Source organism: Nerophis lumbriciformis, linkage group LG27, assembly GCF_033978685.3.
Source record: "Nerophis lumbriciformis linkage group LG27, RoL_Nlum_v2.1, whole genome shotgun sequence".
NCBI classification, from domain to species: Eukaryota; Metazoa; Chordata; class Actinopteri; order Syngnathiformes; family Syngnathidae; genus Nerophis; species Nerophis lumbriciformis.
This window is the reverse complement of record NC_084574.2, coordinates 7,530,001-7,549,908: the sequence shown is the minus strand read 5'-3', so window position 1 is coordinate 7,549,908 and position 19,908 is coordinate 7,530,001. Positions and strand designations below refer to the sequence as shown.

General features: G+C 34.8%; 1 protein-coding gene across 1 annotated transcript in view; it reads right to left on the bottom strand.

The window, feature by feature from the left end:
- Positions 1-11,805: 11,805 nt before the first annotated feature.
- pkd2 (polycystic kidney disease 2) overlaps positions 11,806-19,908 on the bottom strand; it is a 56,310-nt gene continuing 48,207 nt past the window's right edge. The window contains exons 12-15 of the mRNA XM_061922955.1: positions 17,930-18,047; positions 17,628-17,791; positions 17,404-17,551; positions 11,806-12,303 (exon numbers count right to left, since the gene is read on the bottom strand). Coding sequence (XP_061778939.1) covers positions 12,094-12,303; positions 17,404-17,551; positions 17,628-17,791; positions 17,930-18,047 — 640 coding nt within the window. The 3' untranslated portion in view covers positions 11,806-12,093. The remainder of the gene's footprint in view (positions 12,304-17,403; positions 17,552-17,627; positions 17,792-17,929; positions 18,048-19,908) is intronic.

The window sequence follows — 19,908 nt, the reverse complement described above, 5'->3', positions numbered from 1 at the left end:
GGAAATTGTGGAATTTTCGGAAAAGCGGGAATTTTTTTGAAAATTTTTAGAATATTTGAATGGTTGGTGTTGGAATTTTTCAAATCGGTTGAGAAATGTTGAAGTAGTAACATTTTATTATGTGTGTATACCAGTCAGTATGTAGTATGTGTGTATACCAGTCAGTATGTAGTATGTGTGTGTACCAGTCAGTATGTATTATGTGTGTATACCAGTCAGTATGTATTGTGTGTATACCAGTCAGTATGTATTATGTGTGTATACCAGTCAGTATGGACTATGTGTATATACCAGTCAGTATGTATTATGTGTGTATACCAGTCAGTATGTATTGTGTGTATACCAGTCAGTATGTAGTATGTGTGTATACCAGTCAGTATGTATTATGTGTGTATACCAGTCAGTATGTAGTATGTGTGTGTACCAGTCAGTATGTATTGTGTGTATACCAGTCAGTATGTATTATGTGTGTATACCAGTCAGTATGTAGTATGTGTGTATACCAGTCAGTATGTAGTATGTGTGTATACCAGTCAGTATGTATTATGTGTGTATACCAGTCAGTATGTATTATGTGTGTATACCAGTCAGTATGTAGTATGTGTGTATACCAGTCAGTATGTAGTATGTGTGTATACCAGTCAGTATGTATTATGTGTGTGTACCAGTCAGTATGTATTATGTGTGTATACCAGTCAGTATGTATTATGTGTGTATACCAGTCAGTATGTATTATGTGTGTATACCAGTCAGTATGTATTATGTGTGTGTACCAGTCAGTATGTAGTATGTGTGTATACCAGTCAGTATGTATTATGTGTGTATACCAGTCAGTATGTATTATGTGTGTATACCAGTCAGTATGAGTTGTGTATACCAGTCAGTATGAGTTGTGTATACGAGTCAGTATGAGTTGTGTATACCAGTCAGTATGTATTATGTGTGTATACCAGTCAGTATGTATTATGTGTGTATACCAGTCAGTATGAGTTGTGTATACCAGTCAGTATGAGTTGTGTATACGAGTCAGTATGAGTTGTGTATACCAGTCAGTATGTATTATGTGTGTATACCAGTCAGTATGTATTATGTGTGTATACCAGTCAGTATGTATTATGTGTGTATACCAGTCAGTATGTATTATGTGTGTATACCAGTCAGTATGAGTTGGACTATCAACATCTATCCATTTTTGTAATATTACCCCTTTTGTTATGATACATATTTTATTTTTAATACATTTGCAAAATTTAGAAAAAAATTGTCATTATTGTGGGTAGAATTTTGAGGACAAAAATGGAAAAAGGCTGTAACATAACAAAATGTGGAAAAAGTGAAGCGCTGTGAAAACTTTCCGGATGAACTGTAATATGACACAGGCTCATAACATGCAACTTAAGATATTTTAAGCTTTCTTTTGATATCATTTGGATGATTTGACAGTTTATGAAAACCTCAAATTGAAAATCTCAGAACATTTGGGGTTTTCAAAAACAGTCAGCCATGATCGTCACAATTCTAAGAAATAAAGTCTTCTGCATGTAATATCAAAGATTGGTTTCACATTTGAAGTTGAATTTCCCCCTGTATAAACATCATCGTGACACCTAAAAGTGTTCTTTTCTTCAATTTAATTTCAGTTAACCGTGAGAAAAACCACAACGTTCAATTTTTGATAACACTTTTATTTGGTAAACAGATAAAAAAAAGGCAGAGGTAATAAAATATTAAGGCACAGGAGGAAATAATACATGCGCACTACATGTAGCTGCACTCCAAGTTGAAGTTTGTTTCAAGTTACAATTTGTGTCATAAAGCAATAACACGCCATTTCATTTCAAGCTTAACTGATGTAAGGCAGAGCGCACACTTGTAACTACTGTGTATTAAACGTGAGGCAAATGAACTTTTGCCACATGTGGTCATGTGACGGCGAGCGAGCATACGGTATGTGTCATGTGTTACAAACATGTGCTGCCTTCTGCACTAAGCAAAGCGCAATTTTCGGATTCTCACAGCCGACGTTTGGTACCAAAGGAGTGATAGAGCCACACCAAATACTTTTACAACACAATTACATCAGTTTGTCATTTTCCAAGAGTTGAAGTAAGAAAAACCGGACTCTGCACATTTTCTTGTAGAATTGACATTTTTCACATTAACTTTTCTTGTAATACTGCTATTTTTCACTTATTTTGACTTTTTCATGTGATATTGCCATTTGTTCTCACATAACATTACGACTTTTTTGTGTAATATTGCAACTATTTTCAAATACCAGTCAGACTTTCTTGTAATGCTGCCATTTTCTTTGAAATCACATACGTTTTTCTAGTAATACTGCAATTTGTCGTATAATATTACAATATTTTCATGTAATACTGCAGTTTTTTACATAACAGTACACATTTTTCATGTACAATTGAAATTTCTCCTCATATGATTTTTTTCTTGTAAAATTGCAATTTTTTACACAATATTGTGATTTTTTTGTGTAATATTGCGATTTCTTTTCACATAACCTTACATCTGTTTTGTGTAACATTGCAATTAGTTTCAAATAACATTAAGACTTTCTTGTAATACTGCTATTTTTCACATATTATGATTTTTTCATGTTATATTGCCATTTGTTCTCACATAACATTACGACTTTTTTGTGTAATATTGCAACTATTTTCAAATCTTGTAATACTGCTATTTTTCACATAACATTACACATTTTTCCTAAAGAATTAATAATAATAATAATAATAATAATAATAATAATAATTAATACTGCTAATTTTCACATATTATGATTTTTTCATGTGATATTATGATTTGTTCTCACATAACATTACGACTTTTTTGTGTAATATTGCAACTATTTTCAAATCTTGTAATACTGCTATTTTTCACATAACATTACACATTTTTCCTAAAGAATTAATAATTAATACCGGTACTGCTATTTTTCACATATTATGATTTTTTCATGTGATATTGCGATTTGTTCTCACATAACATTACAACTTTTTTGTGTAATATTGCAACTATTTTCAAATACCAGTCACTTTCTTGTAATGCTGCCATTTTCTTTGAAATCACATAAGTTTTTCTAGTAATACTGCAATTTGTCATATAATATTACAATATTTTCATGTAATATGCAGTTTTTGACATAACAGTACACATTTTTCATGTATAATTGGAATTTTTGCTCATATGATTTTTTCTTGTAATATTGCAATTTTTCACACAATATTGCGAATTTTTTTGTGTAATATTGCGATTTATTTTCATTTTCATTTAACATTGCAATTAGTTTCAAATAACATTAAGACTTTCTTGTAATACTGCCATTTTTCACATTATGATTTTTTTCATGTTATATTGCAATTTGTTCTCACATAACATTACAACTTTTTTGTGTAATTTGCAACTATTTTCAAATCTTGTAATACTGCTATTTTTCACTTATTATGACTTTTTCATGTGATATTGCCATTTGTTCTCACATAACATTACGACTTTTTTGTGTAATATTGCAACTATTTTCAAATACCAGTCAGACTTTCTTGTAATGCTGCCTTTTTTTTTTTTAATCACATAAGTTTTTCTCGTAATACTTCAATTTGTCATATAATATTACAATATTTTCATGTAATACTGCAGTTTTTCACATAACAGTACACAATTTTTCATGTATAATTGGAATTTCTCCTTATATGATTTTTTCTTGTAATATTGCAATTTTTCACACAATATTGTGAATTTTTTTGTGTAATATTGCGATTTATTTTCATTTTCATTTAACATTGCAATTAGTTTCAAATAACATTAAGACTTTCTTGTAATACTGCCATTTTTCACATTATGATTTTTTCATGTTATATTGCGATTTGTTCTCACAACATTACAACTTTTTTGTGTAATATTGCAGCTATTTTCAAATCTTGTAATACTGCTATTTTTCACATAACATTACACATTTTTCATAAAGAATTTTAAAAATGTTCACATTAAATTGACTTTTTCTTGTATTACTGCTATTTTTCACATATTATGACTTTTTCATGTGATATTGCCATTTGTTCTCACATAACATTACGACTTTTTTTGTGTAATATTGCAACTATTTTCAAATACCAGTCAGACTTTCTTGTAATGCTGCCTTTTTTTTTTAAATCACATAAGTTTTTCTCGTAATACTGCAATTTGTCGTATAATATTACAATATTTTCATGTAATACTGCAGTTTTTCACATAACAGTACACATTTTTCATGTACAATTGGAATTTCTCCTCATATGATTTTTTTCTTGTAATATTGCAATTTTTCACACAATATTGTGAATTTTTTGTGTAATATTGCGATTTATTTTCACATAACCTTACAACTTTTTTGTGTAACATTGCAATTAGTTTCAAATAACATTAAGACTTTCTTGTAATACTGCTATTTTTCACATATTATGATTTTTTCATGTGATATTGCCATTTGTTCTCACATAACATTACAACGTTTTTGTGTAATATTGCAACTATTTTCAAATACCAGTCAGACTTTCTTGTAATGCTGCCATTTTCTTTGAAATCACATAAGTTTTTCTAGTAATACTGCAATTTGTCGTATAATATTACAATATTTTCATGTAAAACTGCAGTTTTTCACATAACAGTACACAATTTTAATGTACAATTGGAATTTCTCCTAATATGATTTTTTCTGGTAATATTGCAATTTTTCACACAATATTGTGAATTTTTTTGTGTAATATTGCGATTTATTTTCACATAACCTTACAAATTTGTTGTGTAACATTGCAATTAGTTTCAAATAACATTAAGACTTTCTTGTAATACTGCTATTTTTCACATATTATGATTTTTTCATGTTATATTGCCATTTGTTCTCACATAACATTATGACTTTTTTGTGTAATATTGCAACTATTTTCAAATCCCAGTCAGACTTTCTTGTAATGCTGCCATTTTTTTAATCATATAAGTTTTTCTAGTAATACTGCAATTTGTCGTATAATATTACAATATTTTCATGTAATATGCAGTTTTTCACATAACAGTACACATTTTTCATGTACAATTGGAATTTCTCCTCATATGATTTTTTCTTGTAATATTGCAATTTTTCACACAATATTGTGAATTTTTTTGTGTAATATTGCGATTTATTTTCACATAACCTTACAACTTTTTTGTGTAACATTGCAATTAGTTTCAAATAACATTAAGACTTTCTTGTAATACTGCTATTTTTCACATATTATGATTTTTTCATGTTATATTGCGATTTGTTCTCACATAACATTACAACTTTTTTGTGTAATATTGCAACTATTTTCAAATCTTGTAATACTGCTATTTTTCACATAACATTTTTCATAAAGAATTTAAAAAATGTTCACATTAAATTGACTTTTTCTTGTATTACTGCTATTTTTCACATATTATGACTTTTTCATGTGATATTGCCATTTGTTCTCACATAACATTACGACTTTTTTGTGTAATATTGCAACTATTTTCAAATACCAGTCAGACTTTCTTGTAATGCTGCCATTTTTTTAATCACATAAGTTTTTCTAGTAATACTGCAATTTGTCATATAATATTACAATATTTTCATGTAATATGCAGTTTTTGACATAACAGTACACATTTTTCATGTACAATTGGAATTTCTCCTCATATGATTTTTTCTTGTAATATTGCAATTTTTCACACAATATTGTGAATTTTTTTGTGTAATATTGGGATTTATTTTCATTTTCATTTAACATTGCAATTAGTTTCAAATAACATTAAGACTTTCTTGTAATACTGCCATTTTTCACATTATGATTTTTTCATGTTATATTGCGATTTGTTCTCACATAACATTACAACTTTTTTGTGTAATATTGCAACTATTTTCAAATCTTGTAATACTGCTATTTTTCACATAACATTACACATTTTTCATAAAGAATTAAAAAAATGTTCACATTAAATTGACTTTTTCTTGTATTACTGCTATTTTTCGCATATTAGGACTTTTTCATGTGATATTGCCATTTGTTCTCACATAACATTACGACTTTTTTGTGTAATATTGCAACTATTTTCAAATACCAGTCAGACTTTCTTGTAATGCTGCCATTTTTTTAATCACATAAGTTTTTCTAGTAATACTGCAATTTGTCGTATAATATTACAATATTTTCATGTAATACTGCAGTTTTTCACATAACAGTACACAATTTTAATGTACAATTGGAATTTCTCCTCATATGATTTTTTCTTGTAATATTGCAATTTTTCACACAATATTGTGAATTTTTTTGTGTAATATTGCGATTTATTTTCATTTTCATTTAACATTGCAATTAGTTTCAAATAACATTAAGACTTTCTTGTAATACTGCCATTTTTCACATTATGATTTTTTCATGTTATATTGCGATTTGTTCTCACATAACATTACGACTTTTTTGTGTAATATTGCAACTATTTTCAAATACCAGTCAGACTTTCTTGTAATGCTGCCTCTTTTTTTTTTAAATCACATAAGTTTTTGTCGTAATACTTCAATTTGTCATATAATATTACAATATTTTCATGTAATACTGCAGTTTTTCACATAACAGCACACATTTTTCATGTACAATTGGAATTTCTCCTCATATGATTTTTTCTTGTAATATTGCAATTTTTCACACAATATTGTGAATTTTTTTGTGTAATATTGCGATTTCTTTTCACATAACCTTACAACTTTTTTGTGTAACATTGCAATTAGTTTCAAATAACATTAAGACTTTCTTGTAATACTGCTATTTTTCACATATTATGACTTTTTCATGTGATATTGCCTTTTGTTCTCACATAACATTACGACTTTTTTGTGTAATATTGCAACTATTTTCAAATACCAGTCAGACTTTCTTGTAATGCTGCCTTTTTTTTTTTTAAATCACATAAGTTTTTCTCGTAATACTGCAATTTGTCATATAATATTACAATATTTTCATGTAATACTGCAGTTTTTCACATAACAGTACACAATTTTTCATGTATAATTGGAATTTCTCCTTCTATAATTTTTTCTTGTAATATTGCAATTTTTCACACAATATTGTGAATTTTTTTGTGTAATATTGCAATTTCTTTTCACATAACCTTACAACTTTTTGTGTAATATTGCAATTAGTTTCAAATAACATTAAGACTTTCTTGTAATACTGCCATTTTTCACATATTACACATTTTTCATAAAGAATTTAAAAAAAATTCACATTAAATTGACCTTTTCTTGTAATACTGCTATTTTTCACATATTATGACTTTTTCATGTAATATTACGATTTGTTCTCACATAACATTACGACTTTTTTGTGTAATATTGCAACTATTTTCAAATACCAGTCAGACTTTCTTGTAATACTGCTATTTTTCACATAACATTACAAATTTTTCATAAAGAATTTAATTGTTTTTCACATTAAATTGACTTTTTCTTGTAATACTGCTATTTTTCACATATTAGGACATTTTCATGTGATATTGCGATTTGTTCTCACATAACATTACGACTTTTTTGTGTAATATTGCAACTATTTTCAAATACCAGTCAGACTTTCTTGTAATGCTGCCTTTTTTTTTAAATCGCATACATTTTTCTAGTAATACTGCAATTTGTCATATAATATTACAAGATATTCATGTAATACTGCAGTTTTTCACATTTTTCATGTACAATTGGAATTTCTCCACATATGTTTTTCTTGTAATATTGCAATTTTTCACACATATGACTTGTTTGTGTAAAATTGCTCTTTCTTTTTTTACGTAACCGTACGACTTTTTTGTGTAACATTGCAATTATTTTCAAATAACATTTAGAAAGGGACAAGCGGTAGAAAATGGATGGATGGATTTAGACTTTCTTGTAATGCTGCCATTTTTTCACATATTACGATTTTTCTCTTTAAATACTGCGACATACCATTTGACATTACAAGATTTTCATGTAACGCTGCGATTTTTCACGTAATATTACACATTTTTCATGTAGGATTGACATTTTTTCACATTACATCGACTTTTTCTCGTGATACTGCTATTTTTCACATTAGATCATGCCTTTCTCGTGTAACATTGACAATAACATTACGAATTTTTTTGCGTAATTTGCAATTTTTTACATAACGCAACTTTTTCTTGTAACACTGCGATTTTTTTCAAATACCATCACAGGTTTTTCCATGTAGTACTGCGATTTTCTTCACGTAACATTACAACTATTTATTTGTAATTCTGCCAGTATCTTCACGTAACATAACTTTTTCTTATAATATTAAGATTTTTTTCACATAACATTCCGACTTTTTTGTGTAAAATTGCAAAAAAAATTTTTTTTTACATGAAATCACAACTAGAGATGTCCGATAATACCGGACTGCCGATGTTATCGGCCGATAAATGCTTTAAAATGTAATATCGGAAATTATCGGTATCGGTTTCAAAAAGTAAAATGTATGACTTTTTAAAACGCCTCTGTACGGAGTGGTACACGGACGTAGGGAGAAGTACCGAGCAGTTGCGTCTCCCAATCAACACTCCTGATTTTCCCGGGAGACTCCCGAATTTCATTGCCCCTCCCGAAAATCTCCCGGGGCAACCATTCTCCCGAATTTCTCCCGATTTCCACCCAGACAACAATATTGGGGGCGTGCCTTAAAGGCACTGCCTTTGTGTGCCTGCCCAGTCACATAATATCTACGGCTTTTCACACACACAAGTGAATGCAAGGATACTTGGTCAACAGCCATACAGGTCACACTGAGTGGCCGTATAAACAACTTTAACACTGTTACAAATATGCGCCACACTGTGAACCCACACCAATCAAGAATGACAAACACATTTCGGGAGAACATCCGCACCGTAACACAACATAAACACAACAGAACAAATACCCAGAAATCCTTGCAGCACTAACTCTTCCGGGACGCTACAATATACACCCCCCGCTACACCGCCCACCTCATGCTCCCCCATGGAGAGCACGTCCCAAATTCAAAGCTGCTGTTTTGAGGCATGTTAAAGAAAATAATGCACTTTGTGACTTCAATAATAAATATGGCAGTGCCATGTTGGCACTTTTTTTGAGTTGATTTATTTTGGAAAACCTTGTTACATTGTTTAATGCATCCAGCGGGGCATCACAACAAAATGAGGCATAATAATGTGTTGATTCCACGACTGTATATATCGGTATCGGTTGATATCGGAATCGGTAATTAAGAGTTGGACAATATCGGATATCGGCAAAAAAGCCATTATCGTACATCTCTAATTACAACCGTTTCTCGTAATGCGATTTTTCATTTAAAATGACAAGATTTTCATGAAATACTGCAATTTTGTTTATGACATGACACATTTTTCGTGTAGTATTGAGAGTTCTTCACATAACATTATGACTTTTTCTTGTAATACTGCAATTTTCTCCCCATAACATTAAGGATTTTTATTCGACTTTATTATTCCTATGTTACATTATTCACACTTTGATTTAATAGCTGTACGATTATTAAGTTTCTTGTCATTTTTCACTATTATACATTCTTGCCAACCCTCCCGAATTTTCCGGGAGACTCCCGAAATTCAGCGCCTCTCCCGAAAACCTCCCGGGACAAATATTCTCCCGAAAAATATCCCGATTTTCAGCCAGCGCTGGAGGCCACGCCCCCTCCAGCTCCATGCGGACCTGAGTGAGGACAGCCTTTTTTCACAACGGGAGGACAACAGGGTGACAAGAACTAAATCATCCATACTAGAGACAAATTGTATTATTATGTTTATCTTACCTAAAAATAAATATATTTATTAATTAAAAAAAAAAAAAAACTAAATACATTTTTACTATATTTTGCTAAAAACATCAAAATTAATTGTATTTTTATTTGTATTTTTTTCTGACTCCTTATTACATCCAGCCATAGAATTAAAATAAACATATTTGAAATAATTCATTTTAAATTATCATAATAATTCATTTAAAATGACCATATTTCATTATTAAAATAATTGCTTGTTTATCAACAACTTTGGTATTCTATTCATTACATTTTGAAGCTCTCAGAAGCCAAGTTATGTTATATTCCTTAAGATTTATTTATGCAAGTTTGAAGTATCAATTATCTAAACACAGTTTTGTTTGCATATTTTCAGGATATATATACAGGTAAAAGCCAGTAAATTAGAATATTTTGAAAAACTTGATTTATTTCAGTAATTGCATTCAAAAGGTGTAACTTGTACATTATATTTATTCATTGCACACAGACTGATGCATTCAAATGTTTATTTCATTTAATTTTGATGATTTGAAGTGGCAACAAATGAAAATCCAAAATTCCGTGTGTCACAAAATTAGAATATTACTTAAGGCTAATACAAAAAAGGGATTTTTAGAAATGTTGGCCAACTGAAAAGTATGAAAATGAAAAATATGAGCATGTACAATACTCAATACTTGGTTGGAGCTCCTTTTGCCTCAATTACTGCGTTAATGCGGCGTGGCATGGAGTCGATGAGTTTCTGGCACTGCTCAGGTGTTATGAGAGCCCAGGTTGCTCTGATAGTGGCCTTCAACTCTTCTGCGTTTTTGGGTCTGGCATTCTGCATCTTCCTTTTCACAATACCCCACAGATTTTCTATGGGGCTAAGGTCAGGGGAGTTGGCGGGCCAATTTAGAACAGAAATACCATGGTCCGTAAACCAGGCACGGCTAGATTTTGCGCTGTGTGCAGGCGCCAAGTCCTGTTGGAACTTGAAATCTCCATCTCCATAGAGCAGGTCAGCAGCAGGAAGCATGAAGTGCTCTAAAAGTTGCTGGTAGACGGCTGCGTTGACCCTGGATCTCAGGAAACAGAGTGGACCGACACCAGCAGATGACATGGCACCCCAAACCATCACTGATGGTGGAAACTTTACACTAGACTTCAGGCAACGTGGATCCTGTGCCTCTCCTGTCTTCCTCCAGACTCTGGGACCTCGATTTCTAAAGGAAATGCAAAATTTGCATGGTTGGGTGATGGTTTGGGGTGCCATGTCATCTGCTGGTGTCGGTCCACTCTGTTTCCTGAGATCCAGGGTCAGAAACTCATCGACTCCATGCCACGCCGCATTAACGCAGTAATTGAGGCAAAAGGAGCTCCAACCAAGTATTGAGTATTGTACATGCTCATATTTTTCATTTTCATACTTTTCAGTTGGCCAACATTTCTAAAAATCCCTTTTTTGTATTAGCCTTAAGTAATATTCTAATTTTGTGACACACGGAATTTTGGATTTTCATTTGTTGCCACTTCAAATCATCAAAATTAAATGAAATAAACATTTGAATGCATCAGTCTGTGTGCAATGAATAAATATAATGTACAAGTTACACCTTTTGAATGCAATTACTGAAATAAATCAAGTTTTTCAAAATATTCTAATTTACTGGCTTTTACCTGTATATATGTATGAAATACTTGACTTGGTGAATTCTAGCTGTCAATATCCTCCTCCCCTCTTAACCACGCCCCCCCACCTCCCGAAATCGGAGGTCTCAAGGTTGGCAAGTATGCTATTATACATTATATTATATATTTCAGTGTGGCTCTAACACTCGTAATATTCGTAGCCTATAATTATTTCGAACCCTTCTTTGTTCCTCTACATGTACACCATTTTCTTCACTTGAAGATTCAATCAAGTATATACAGTATATATATACATTATATATATATATATATATATATATATATATATATATATATATATATATATATATATATTTGTTTGTGTCCTATGTGATGTGAGTGATAATAAAGGAGGCAAAAAGGGTCCATACATTCAGTGCATTGGAGGTGAGTATTCTCATTGGTAGCTTGTCATGAATTTTAAATTATTTACAATTTGATTGGTCTCATTTGTTCTGTGGAATGTTTCTTTTTAAGTCTCTTTTTTGTAGTCTTGGACCACTCGGGGAGGGGACAAATGAGGCAACATCTTCACTTGGTTGGAAGAACTGTAAGTCGCACTTTTTTTTTTCTTTTATACGTGTCCCGTCCCGTTACCGCACGTGTCCAGGGCCTCGCTGGCGGACAGGGAGGAGGAGGGGCGTGGCCGCGGTCCGACCGGCGTGGCGGGATGCGGGTGGCCGACCTGCGAGGCCACGTCGTCCGACTCCCAGCGCTCCAGCTCCTCTCTGACCAGCCTCTCCTGCTCGCCGTGGGGGTCCGTGTCCCGTCCTTGACGCTCGTCCTGGTAATGACACACCTCACCATTTTACCACTCCGCTATCATCATGTTGACACAAATAGGAGTTGACCCTGAATATAAGACGGACCCTTTTCCCCCCCCCAATTACCGTATTTTTCGGAGTATAAGTCGCTCCGGAGTATAAGTCGCACCGGCCGAAAATGCATAATAAAAAAGGAAAAAACATATATAAGTCGCACTGCAATTGTGTTTTCTTCATTTATAAATATTCATATGAATTTTAGTGTTTAAAATTGATCACATATGCTTTAAATTTGGATGAACTATTATTAATACAATACAAATGTCGAATTCATATACCACATTTTTCGGAGTATAAGTCGCACCTGCCGAAAATGCATAATAAAGAAGGATAAAAACATGTACCGTATTTTCCGCACTATTAGCCGCACCTAAAAACCACAAATTTACTCAAAAGCTGACAGTGCGGCTTTTAACCCGGTGCGCTTTATATATGGATTAATATTACGATTCATTTTCATAAAGTTTCGATCTCGCAACTTCGGTAAACAGCCGCCATCTTTTTTCCCGGTAGAACAGGAAGCGCTTCTTCTTCTACGCAAGCAACCGCCAAGGTAAGCACCCGCCCCCATAGAACAGGAAGCGCTTCTTCTTCTACTGTAAGCAACCACCCGCCCGCGTAGAAGAAGAAAAAGCGCGCGGATATACCATACGTTTCATTTCCTTTGTGTGTTTACATCTGTAAAGACCACAAAATGGCTCCTACTAAGCGTCAGGGATCCGGTTCATGAAAAGACGCAATCTCTCCATCCGCACACGGATTACTATTTCACAGCAACTGATATTCCTGTGAACCGCACTGTGGATACAACGGGAGCACGTACGGTGAATATTCGCACCACAGGGAATGAGAAGTCATCCTTCACTGTGGTTCTAGCTTGCCATGCTAATGGCCAGAAACTTCCACCCATGGTGATATTCAAAAGGAAGACCTTGCCAAAAGAGACCTTTCCAGCCGGCGTCATCATAAAAGCTAACTCGAAGGGATGGATGAAGAAAAGATGAGCGAGTGGTTAAGGTAAGTTTAAGTTTACGCGAAGAGGCCGGGTGGCTTTTTTCACGCAGCTCTGTCCATGTTGATATACGTATGTTTGTGATTGCACATTTGCGTACATTTTGGGAGTGAACAGAGTTGTTAGAACGCTGGTTTTTAATATATTATTAAAGTTTGACTGACCTATCTGACTGTTTTTTTGACATTCCTTTAGCGCAGTTAGATGCGGCTTACAACACCGGGCGGCTTATAGGTGGACAAAGTTTTGAAATATGCCGTTCATTGAAGGCGCGGCTTTTAACCCAGGGCGCCTTATGGTGCGGAAAATACGGTATAAGTCGCACTGGAGTATAAGTCGCATTTTTTGGGGGAAATGTATTTGATAAAAGCCAACAGCAAGAATAGACATTTGAAAGGCAATTTAAAATAAATAAAGAATAGTGAACAACAGGCTGAATAAGTGTACGTTATATGAGGCATAAATAACCAACTGGTATGTTAACGTAACATATTATGGTAAGAGTCATTCAAATAACTATAACATATAGAACATGCTATACGTTTACCAAACAATCTGTCACTCCTAATCGCTAAATCCCATGAAATCTTATACGTCTAGTCTCTTACGTGAATGAGATCAATAATATTATTTGATATTTTACGCTAATGTGTTAATCATTTCTGTCATGTCTGTGTAATCATGTTTTGTTTTAGTCATGTTTTGTTTAGTTATTGGACTCTTTAGTTTCTGGCTTTTCACTCCCTTGTCTTGTTTGCATGATTACCCATTAGTTTCACCTGTTCCACGTTTGGACTCATTGTGCACTCTTGTTTGTCACCATAGCAACCCATTAGTTTTGACACAAATAGGAGTTGACCCTGAATATAAGACGGACCCTTTTTTCCCCCAATTACCGTATTTTTGGGAGTATAAGTCGCACCTGCCGAAAATGCATAATAAAGAAGGAAAAAAAAACATATATAAGTCGCACTGGAGTATAAGTCACATTTTTTGGGGACATTTATTTGATAAAAGCCAACAGCAAGAATAGACATTTGAAAGGCAATTTAAAATAAATAAAGAATAGTGAACAACAGGCTGAATAAGTGTACGTTATATGAGGCATAAATAACCAACTGGTATGTTAACGTAACATATTATGGTAAGAGTCATTCAAATAACTATAACATATAGAACATGCTATACGTTTACCAAACAATCTGTCACTCCTAATCGCTAAATCCCATGAAATCTTATACGTCTAGTCTCTTACGTGAATGAGATCAATAATATTATTTGATATTTTACGCTAATGTGTTAATAATTTCACACATAAGTCGCTCCTGAGTATAAGTCGCACCCCCGGCCAAACTATGAAAAAAACTGCGACTTATAGTCCGAAAAATACGGTAATATTTTTATGACAAAGCAAAATAATGATTGCGATTTCAAATAAACAAAAAAAGTTGTTTTGATGAATTATAATAATATTTTCTCACTAAATGTAATAGATTCTTTTCATTTTGACAGAAAAAATATATGTACTGCTTGAAATTGCATACCTTTTAAACTTTAGTAGTATCCAATAGGGGTGTAACGGTACACAAAAATTTCAGTTCGGTACGTACCTCGGTTTAGAGGTCACGGTTCGGTTCATTTTTGGTACAGTAAGAAAACAACAAAATATACATTTTTGGGTTATTTATTTACCAAATTTGCAAAATCTTCCACCAAAAATATTTTTCTTAGTGGAATATTTGATGTGAAGTAATGGGAACCTTGGATAGGTCAATAATTCATAATAACATTGATTTTGATTCAATATTATGTTTTGAGCAATGACAGTTTGAAAGAAAAAAAAACAGCTTTGTTTTATTAGTCAACATTGCAACTTTTTCTAAATTACATTTAACCTTTAAGCTTTTTTATTTCACTTTTGTTATGTTTTTGTTTATTTTAATAGTATTTTTAGAATGTGCCGTGGGCCTTTAAAACATTAGCTGTGGGCCGCAAATGGCCTCCGGGGCACACTTTTGACACCCCTGCTATAAATAATAAAAAATTAAATGTGATAAATCTATGGATAAAAAGCAGAGCCTGGCAACGCATGCGCGTTTATCATAACTCTCTCTCTCTCTCTGTCTCTGCCCCTCCCTCACCAATGCTGCTGCACGCACAATTTGTTTTGTTTTTAACCCCTTCTTAACCCTGAACGTACATTGAAAATACACGCAACCCTAACTCAAAATGCCGGACATTTGAGGCATTTAAGAAACTCCGCCCTGACAGCTCCGCAAAAGAGGACATGTCCGGTGAAAAGAGGACGTATGGTCAGTCTATCCTAGCCCGTTAGCTGCTAGCATGCCGTGTGTTGTGCCTTGGTGTGCATTGTTTACACAACGTGCGTTACGCTACTTAATATGTCCGTGTGGAAACTCGTTCGGTACACCTCCGAACCAAACCGGAACCCCCGTACCGAAACGGTTCAATACAAATACTCGTACCGTTACACCCCAAATTTTTACTGTAAAAAAACTACAGTACCGTTTATTTACTGTAGTTAATGCAGTAATACTGTGTGCAGTAAAAGCAACGTAAATTGTATGGTAAAACTGAGCTGCCAGTTTTTTTTACTGCAAAATCTGAAGAATGTTTCTAATTTTTTAACAATCAAATGCAAAGGCAATTGTATAATAATATCATGAGGCCACTCCCTATACAGTTATATTTATGGTAACAAGTGGCCCTCTGGGACAAAGATTGTGGGTGAGGTGACAAGAGGCTTCCATTCAATTCTGCTATTGACTGAACATTAGGGGTATAACGGTACGTGTATTTGTATTGAACCGTTTCGGTACGGGGGGTTCGGTTCAGAGGTGTACCGAACGAGTTTCCACACGGACATATTAAGTAGCGTAACGCACGTTGTGTAAACAATGCACACCGAGGCACAACACACGGCATGCTAGCAGCTAACGGGCTAGGATAGACTGACCATACGTCCTCTTTTCACCGGACATGTCCTCTTTTGCAGAGCTGTCAGGGCAGAGTTTCTTAAATGCCTCAAATGTCCGGCATTTTGAGTTAGGGTTGCCTGTATTTTCAATGTACGTTCAGGGTTAAGAAGGGGTTAAAAACAAAACAAATTGTGCGTGCAGCAGCATTGGTGAGGGAGGGGCAGAGACAGAGAGAGAGAGAGAGTTATGATAAACGCGCATGGGTCGCCAGGCTCTGCTTTTTATCCATAGATTTATCACATTACATTTTTTATTATCTATAGCAGGGGTGTCAAAAGTGTGCCCCGGAGGCCATTTGCGGCCCACAGCTAATGTTTTAAAGGCCCACGGCACATTCTAAAAATACTATTAAAATAAACAAAAACATAACAAAAGTGAAATAAAAAAGCTTAAAGGTTAAATGTAATTTAGAAAAAGTTGCAATGTTGACTAATAAAACAAAGCTGTTTTTTTTTCTTTCAAACTGTCATTGCTCAAAACATAATATTGAATCAAAATCAATGTTATTATGAATTATTGACCTATCCAAGGTTCCCATTACTTCACATCAAATATTCCACTAAGAAAAATATTTTTGGTGGAAGATTTTGCAAATTTGGTAAATAAATAACCCAAAAATGTATATTTTGTTGTTTTCTTACTGTACCGAAAATGAACCGAACCGTGACCTCTAAACCGAGGTACGTACCGAACCGAAATTTTTGTGTACCGTTACACCCCTACTGAACATGCGTGGTGCACAGAGTGAACCCTCTTGCACCCTGATTGAAAGCCAGAAACGAAGAAAACAAGCAATTTATCAATGCTATGGAGTTCATTTTCATGAACATTTAAGTTGCAATGATTGTCACACACACACACTAGGTGTGGTGAAATTATTCTCTGCATTTGACCCATCACCCTTGATCGCCCCCTGGGAGGTGAGGGGAGCAGTGAGCGGCAGCGGTGGCCACGCCCGGGAATAATTTTTGGTGATTGAACCCCCAATTCCAACCCTTGATGCTGAGTTTGATGAACGTATTTCTTGACTGTCGGACCATGTTACTCACCTCCAGCGCTCCCTCGAACAGTCTCCCCAACACGTCCCTCCGCTTGTGCGTCACCCTCTCCATGGTCTCCAGCTTGACGATCACGGCGTCTATCTTGGACACGATGCTGCCGATGGAGTGCTCCATCCTGTCCACGCGTCTCACCAGCCTGGGAGAGGAAGCCGTGGGCGGTTGAGGGCGGGTAGGCCGCACAACGAGACGGGGATGAGGTGCAAAACGCTCACACTTGGAATTCCTCGTAGGAGACGCCGCCCGAGCTGCTTCCCCGTCGACGCGAGCTGTGCCCGCTGTCCTCGTCGTCGTCCTCCTCGGAGTCTTCCTGGGTGCGCGGGAAGCTCCGCCCACTGCAGGGTCTGGTCAGAGAATTGCGCTCCAGGTCCAAGTCCTCCTAAACGGTACGTTTCCGACGGGGGTAAAAAAAAAGGAGGGAGTAGTGGGACGCTGTAGTTTGCATACCAGGCCAGTAGGTGGCGATGTCACGCTTTTAGGATACTCTTCAACATGTGCCGCTCGTCTTTCTACTCACTCGCTCCTTCTCGAGGTCGTCTCGCATTTGTTGATGGTCGTGTTCTGTCAGCTCCTGGTCGCCGTCGTGGTCGTACTTGGCAAATATGGCCTGGATCTCAGCGTCCGTGTGGCCTTTCCTGAACACAACATATGCAGGAAATGATCTTAAATCAAGTATACTGGAACAAAGAGAATATTGTTGCACTTGTAACATGAAAGCAAGACAACCTGAAATATTGAATCAAAACAAAGAGCGGAAGAATCTTATAACAAACCCCAAAAGCAGTGAAGTTGTCACGTTGTGTAAATGGTAAATAAAAAGAGAATACAATGATTTGCAAATCCTTTTCAACTTATATTCAATGGAATAGACTGCAAAGACAACATATTTAATGTTCACACTGAGAAACTTTTTTTTTTTTTTTTTGCAAATAATCATTAACTTAGATATCAAAAAAGTTGTCACAGGGGCATTTTTACCACTGTGTTACATGGCCTTTCCTTTTAACAACACTCCGTAAACGTTTGGGAACTGAGGAGACACATTTTTGAAGCTTCTCAGGTGGAATTATTTACCATTCTTGCTTGATGTACAGCCATACTTGCCAACCCTCCCAAATTTTCCGGGAGACTCCCGAAATTCAGCGCCTCTCCCGAAAACCTCCCGGGACAAATATTCTTCCGAAAATCTCCCGATTTTCAGCCGGAGCTGGAAGCCACGCCCCCTCCAGCTCCATGCGGACCTGACTGAGGACAGCCTTTTTCATGACGGGAGGACAACAGGGTGACAAGAACTGAATCATCCAGACTAGAGATATATTGTATTATTATGTTTATCTTACCTAAAAATAAATATATTTATTAATTAAAAAAAAAAAAAAACTAAATACATTTTACTATATTTTGCTAAAAACATCAAAATTAATTGTATTTTTTTTGTATTTTTTCGTTACTCCTTATTACATCCAGCCATAGAATTATACATTAAAACAAACATATTTGAAATGATTGATTTCAAATTATCATAATAATTCATTTAAAATGACCATATTTAATTATTAAAATAATTGCTTGTTTATCAACAACTTTAGCATTTTATTCATTACATTTTGAAACTCTCAGAAGCCAAGTTATGTTATATTCCTTAATATTTATTTATGCAAGTTTGAAGTATCAATTATGTAAACACAGTTTTGTTTGCATATTTTCAGGATGTAGATATATATGTATATGTATGTATATATATATATATATATATATATATGTATGAAATACTTGACTTGGTGAGTTCTAGCTGTCAATATACTCCTCCCCTCTTAACCACGCCCCCAACCACGCCCCGCCCCACCCCCGACCACGCCCCCACCCTCCACCTCCCGAAATCGGAGGTCTCAAGGTTGGCAAGTATGTGTACAGCTTAAGTTGTTCAACAGTCTCTGTCGTGGTATTTTAGGCTGGACTCTCACAATATTATGTTAGACCCACTCGACATCCATTGCATTCGGTCTCCCTAGAGGGGGGGGGGTTACCCACATATGCGGTCCTCTCCAAGGTTTCTCATAGTCATTCACATCGACGTCCCACTGGGGTGAGTTTTTCCTTGCCCTTATGTGGGCTATACCGAGGATGTCGTTGTGGCTTGTGCAGCCCTTTGAGACACTTGTGATTTAGGGCTATATAAATAAACATTGATTGATTGATTGATAATGCGCCACACATTTTCAATGGGAGACAGGTCTGGACTACAGGCAGGCCAGTCTAGTACCCGCACTCTTTTACTATGAAGCCACGTTGATGTAACACGTGGCTTGGCATTGTCTTGCTGAAATAAGCAGGGGCGTCCATGGTAACATTGCTTGGATGGCAACATATGTTGCTCCAAAACCTGTATGTACCTTTCAGCATTAATGGTGCCTTCACAGATGTGTAAGTTACCCATGTCTTGGGCACTAATACACCCCCATACCATCACACATGCTGGCTTTTCAACTTTGCGCC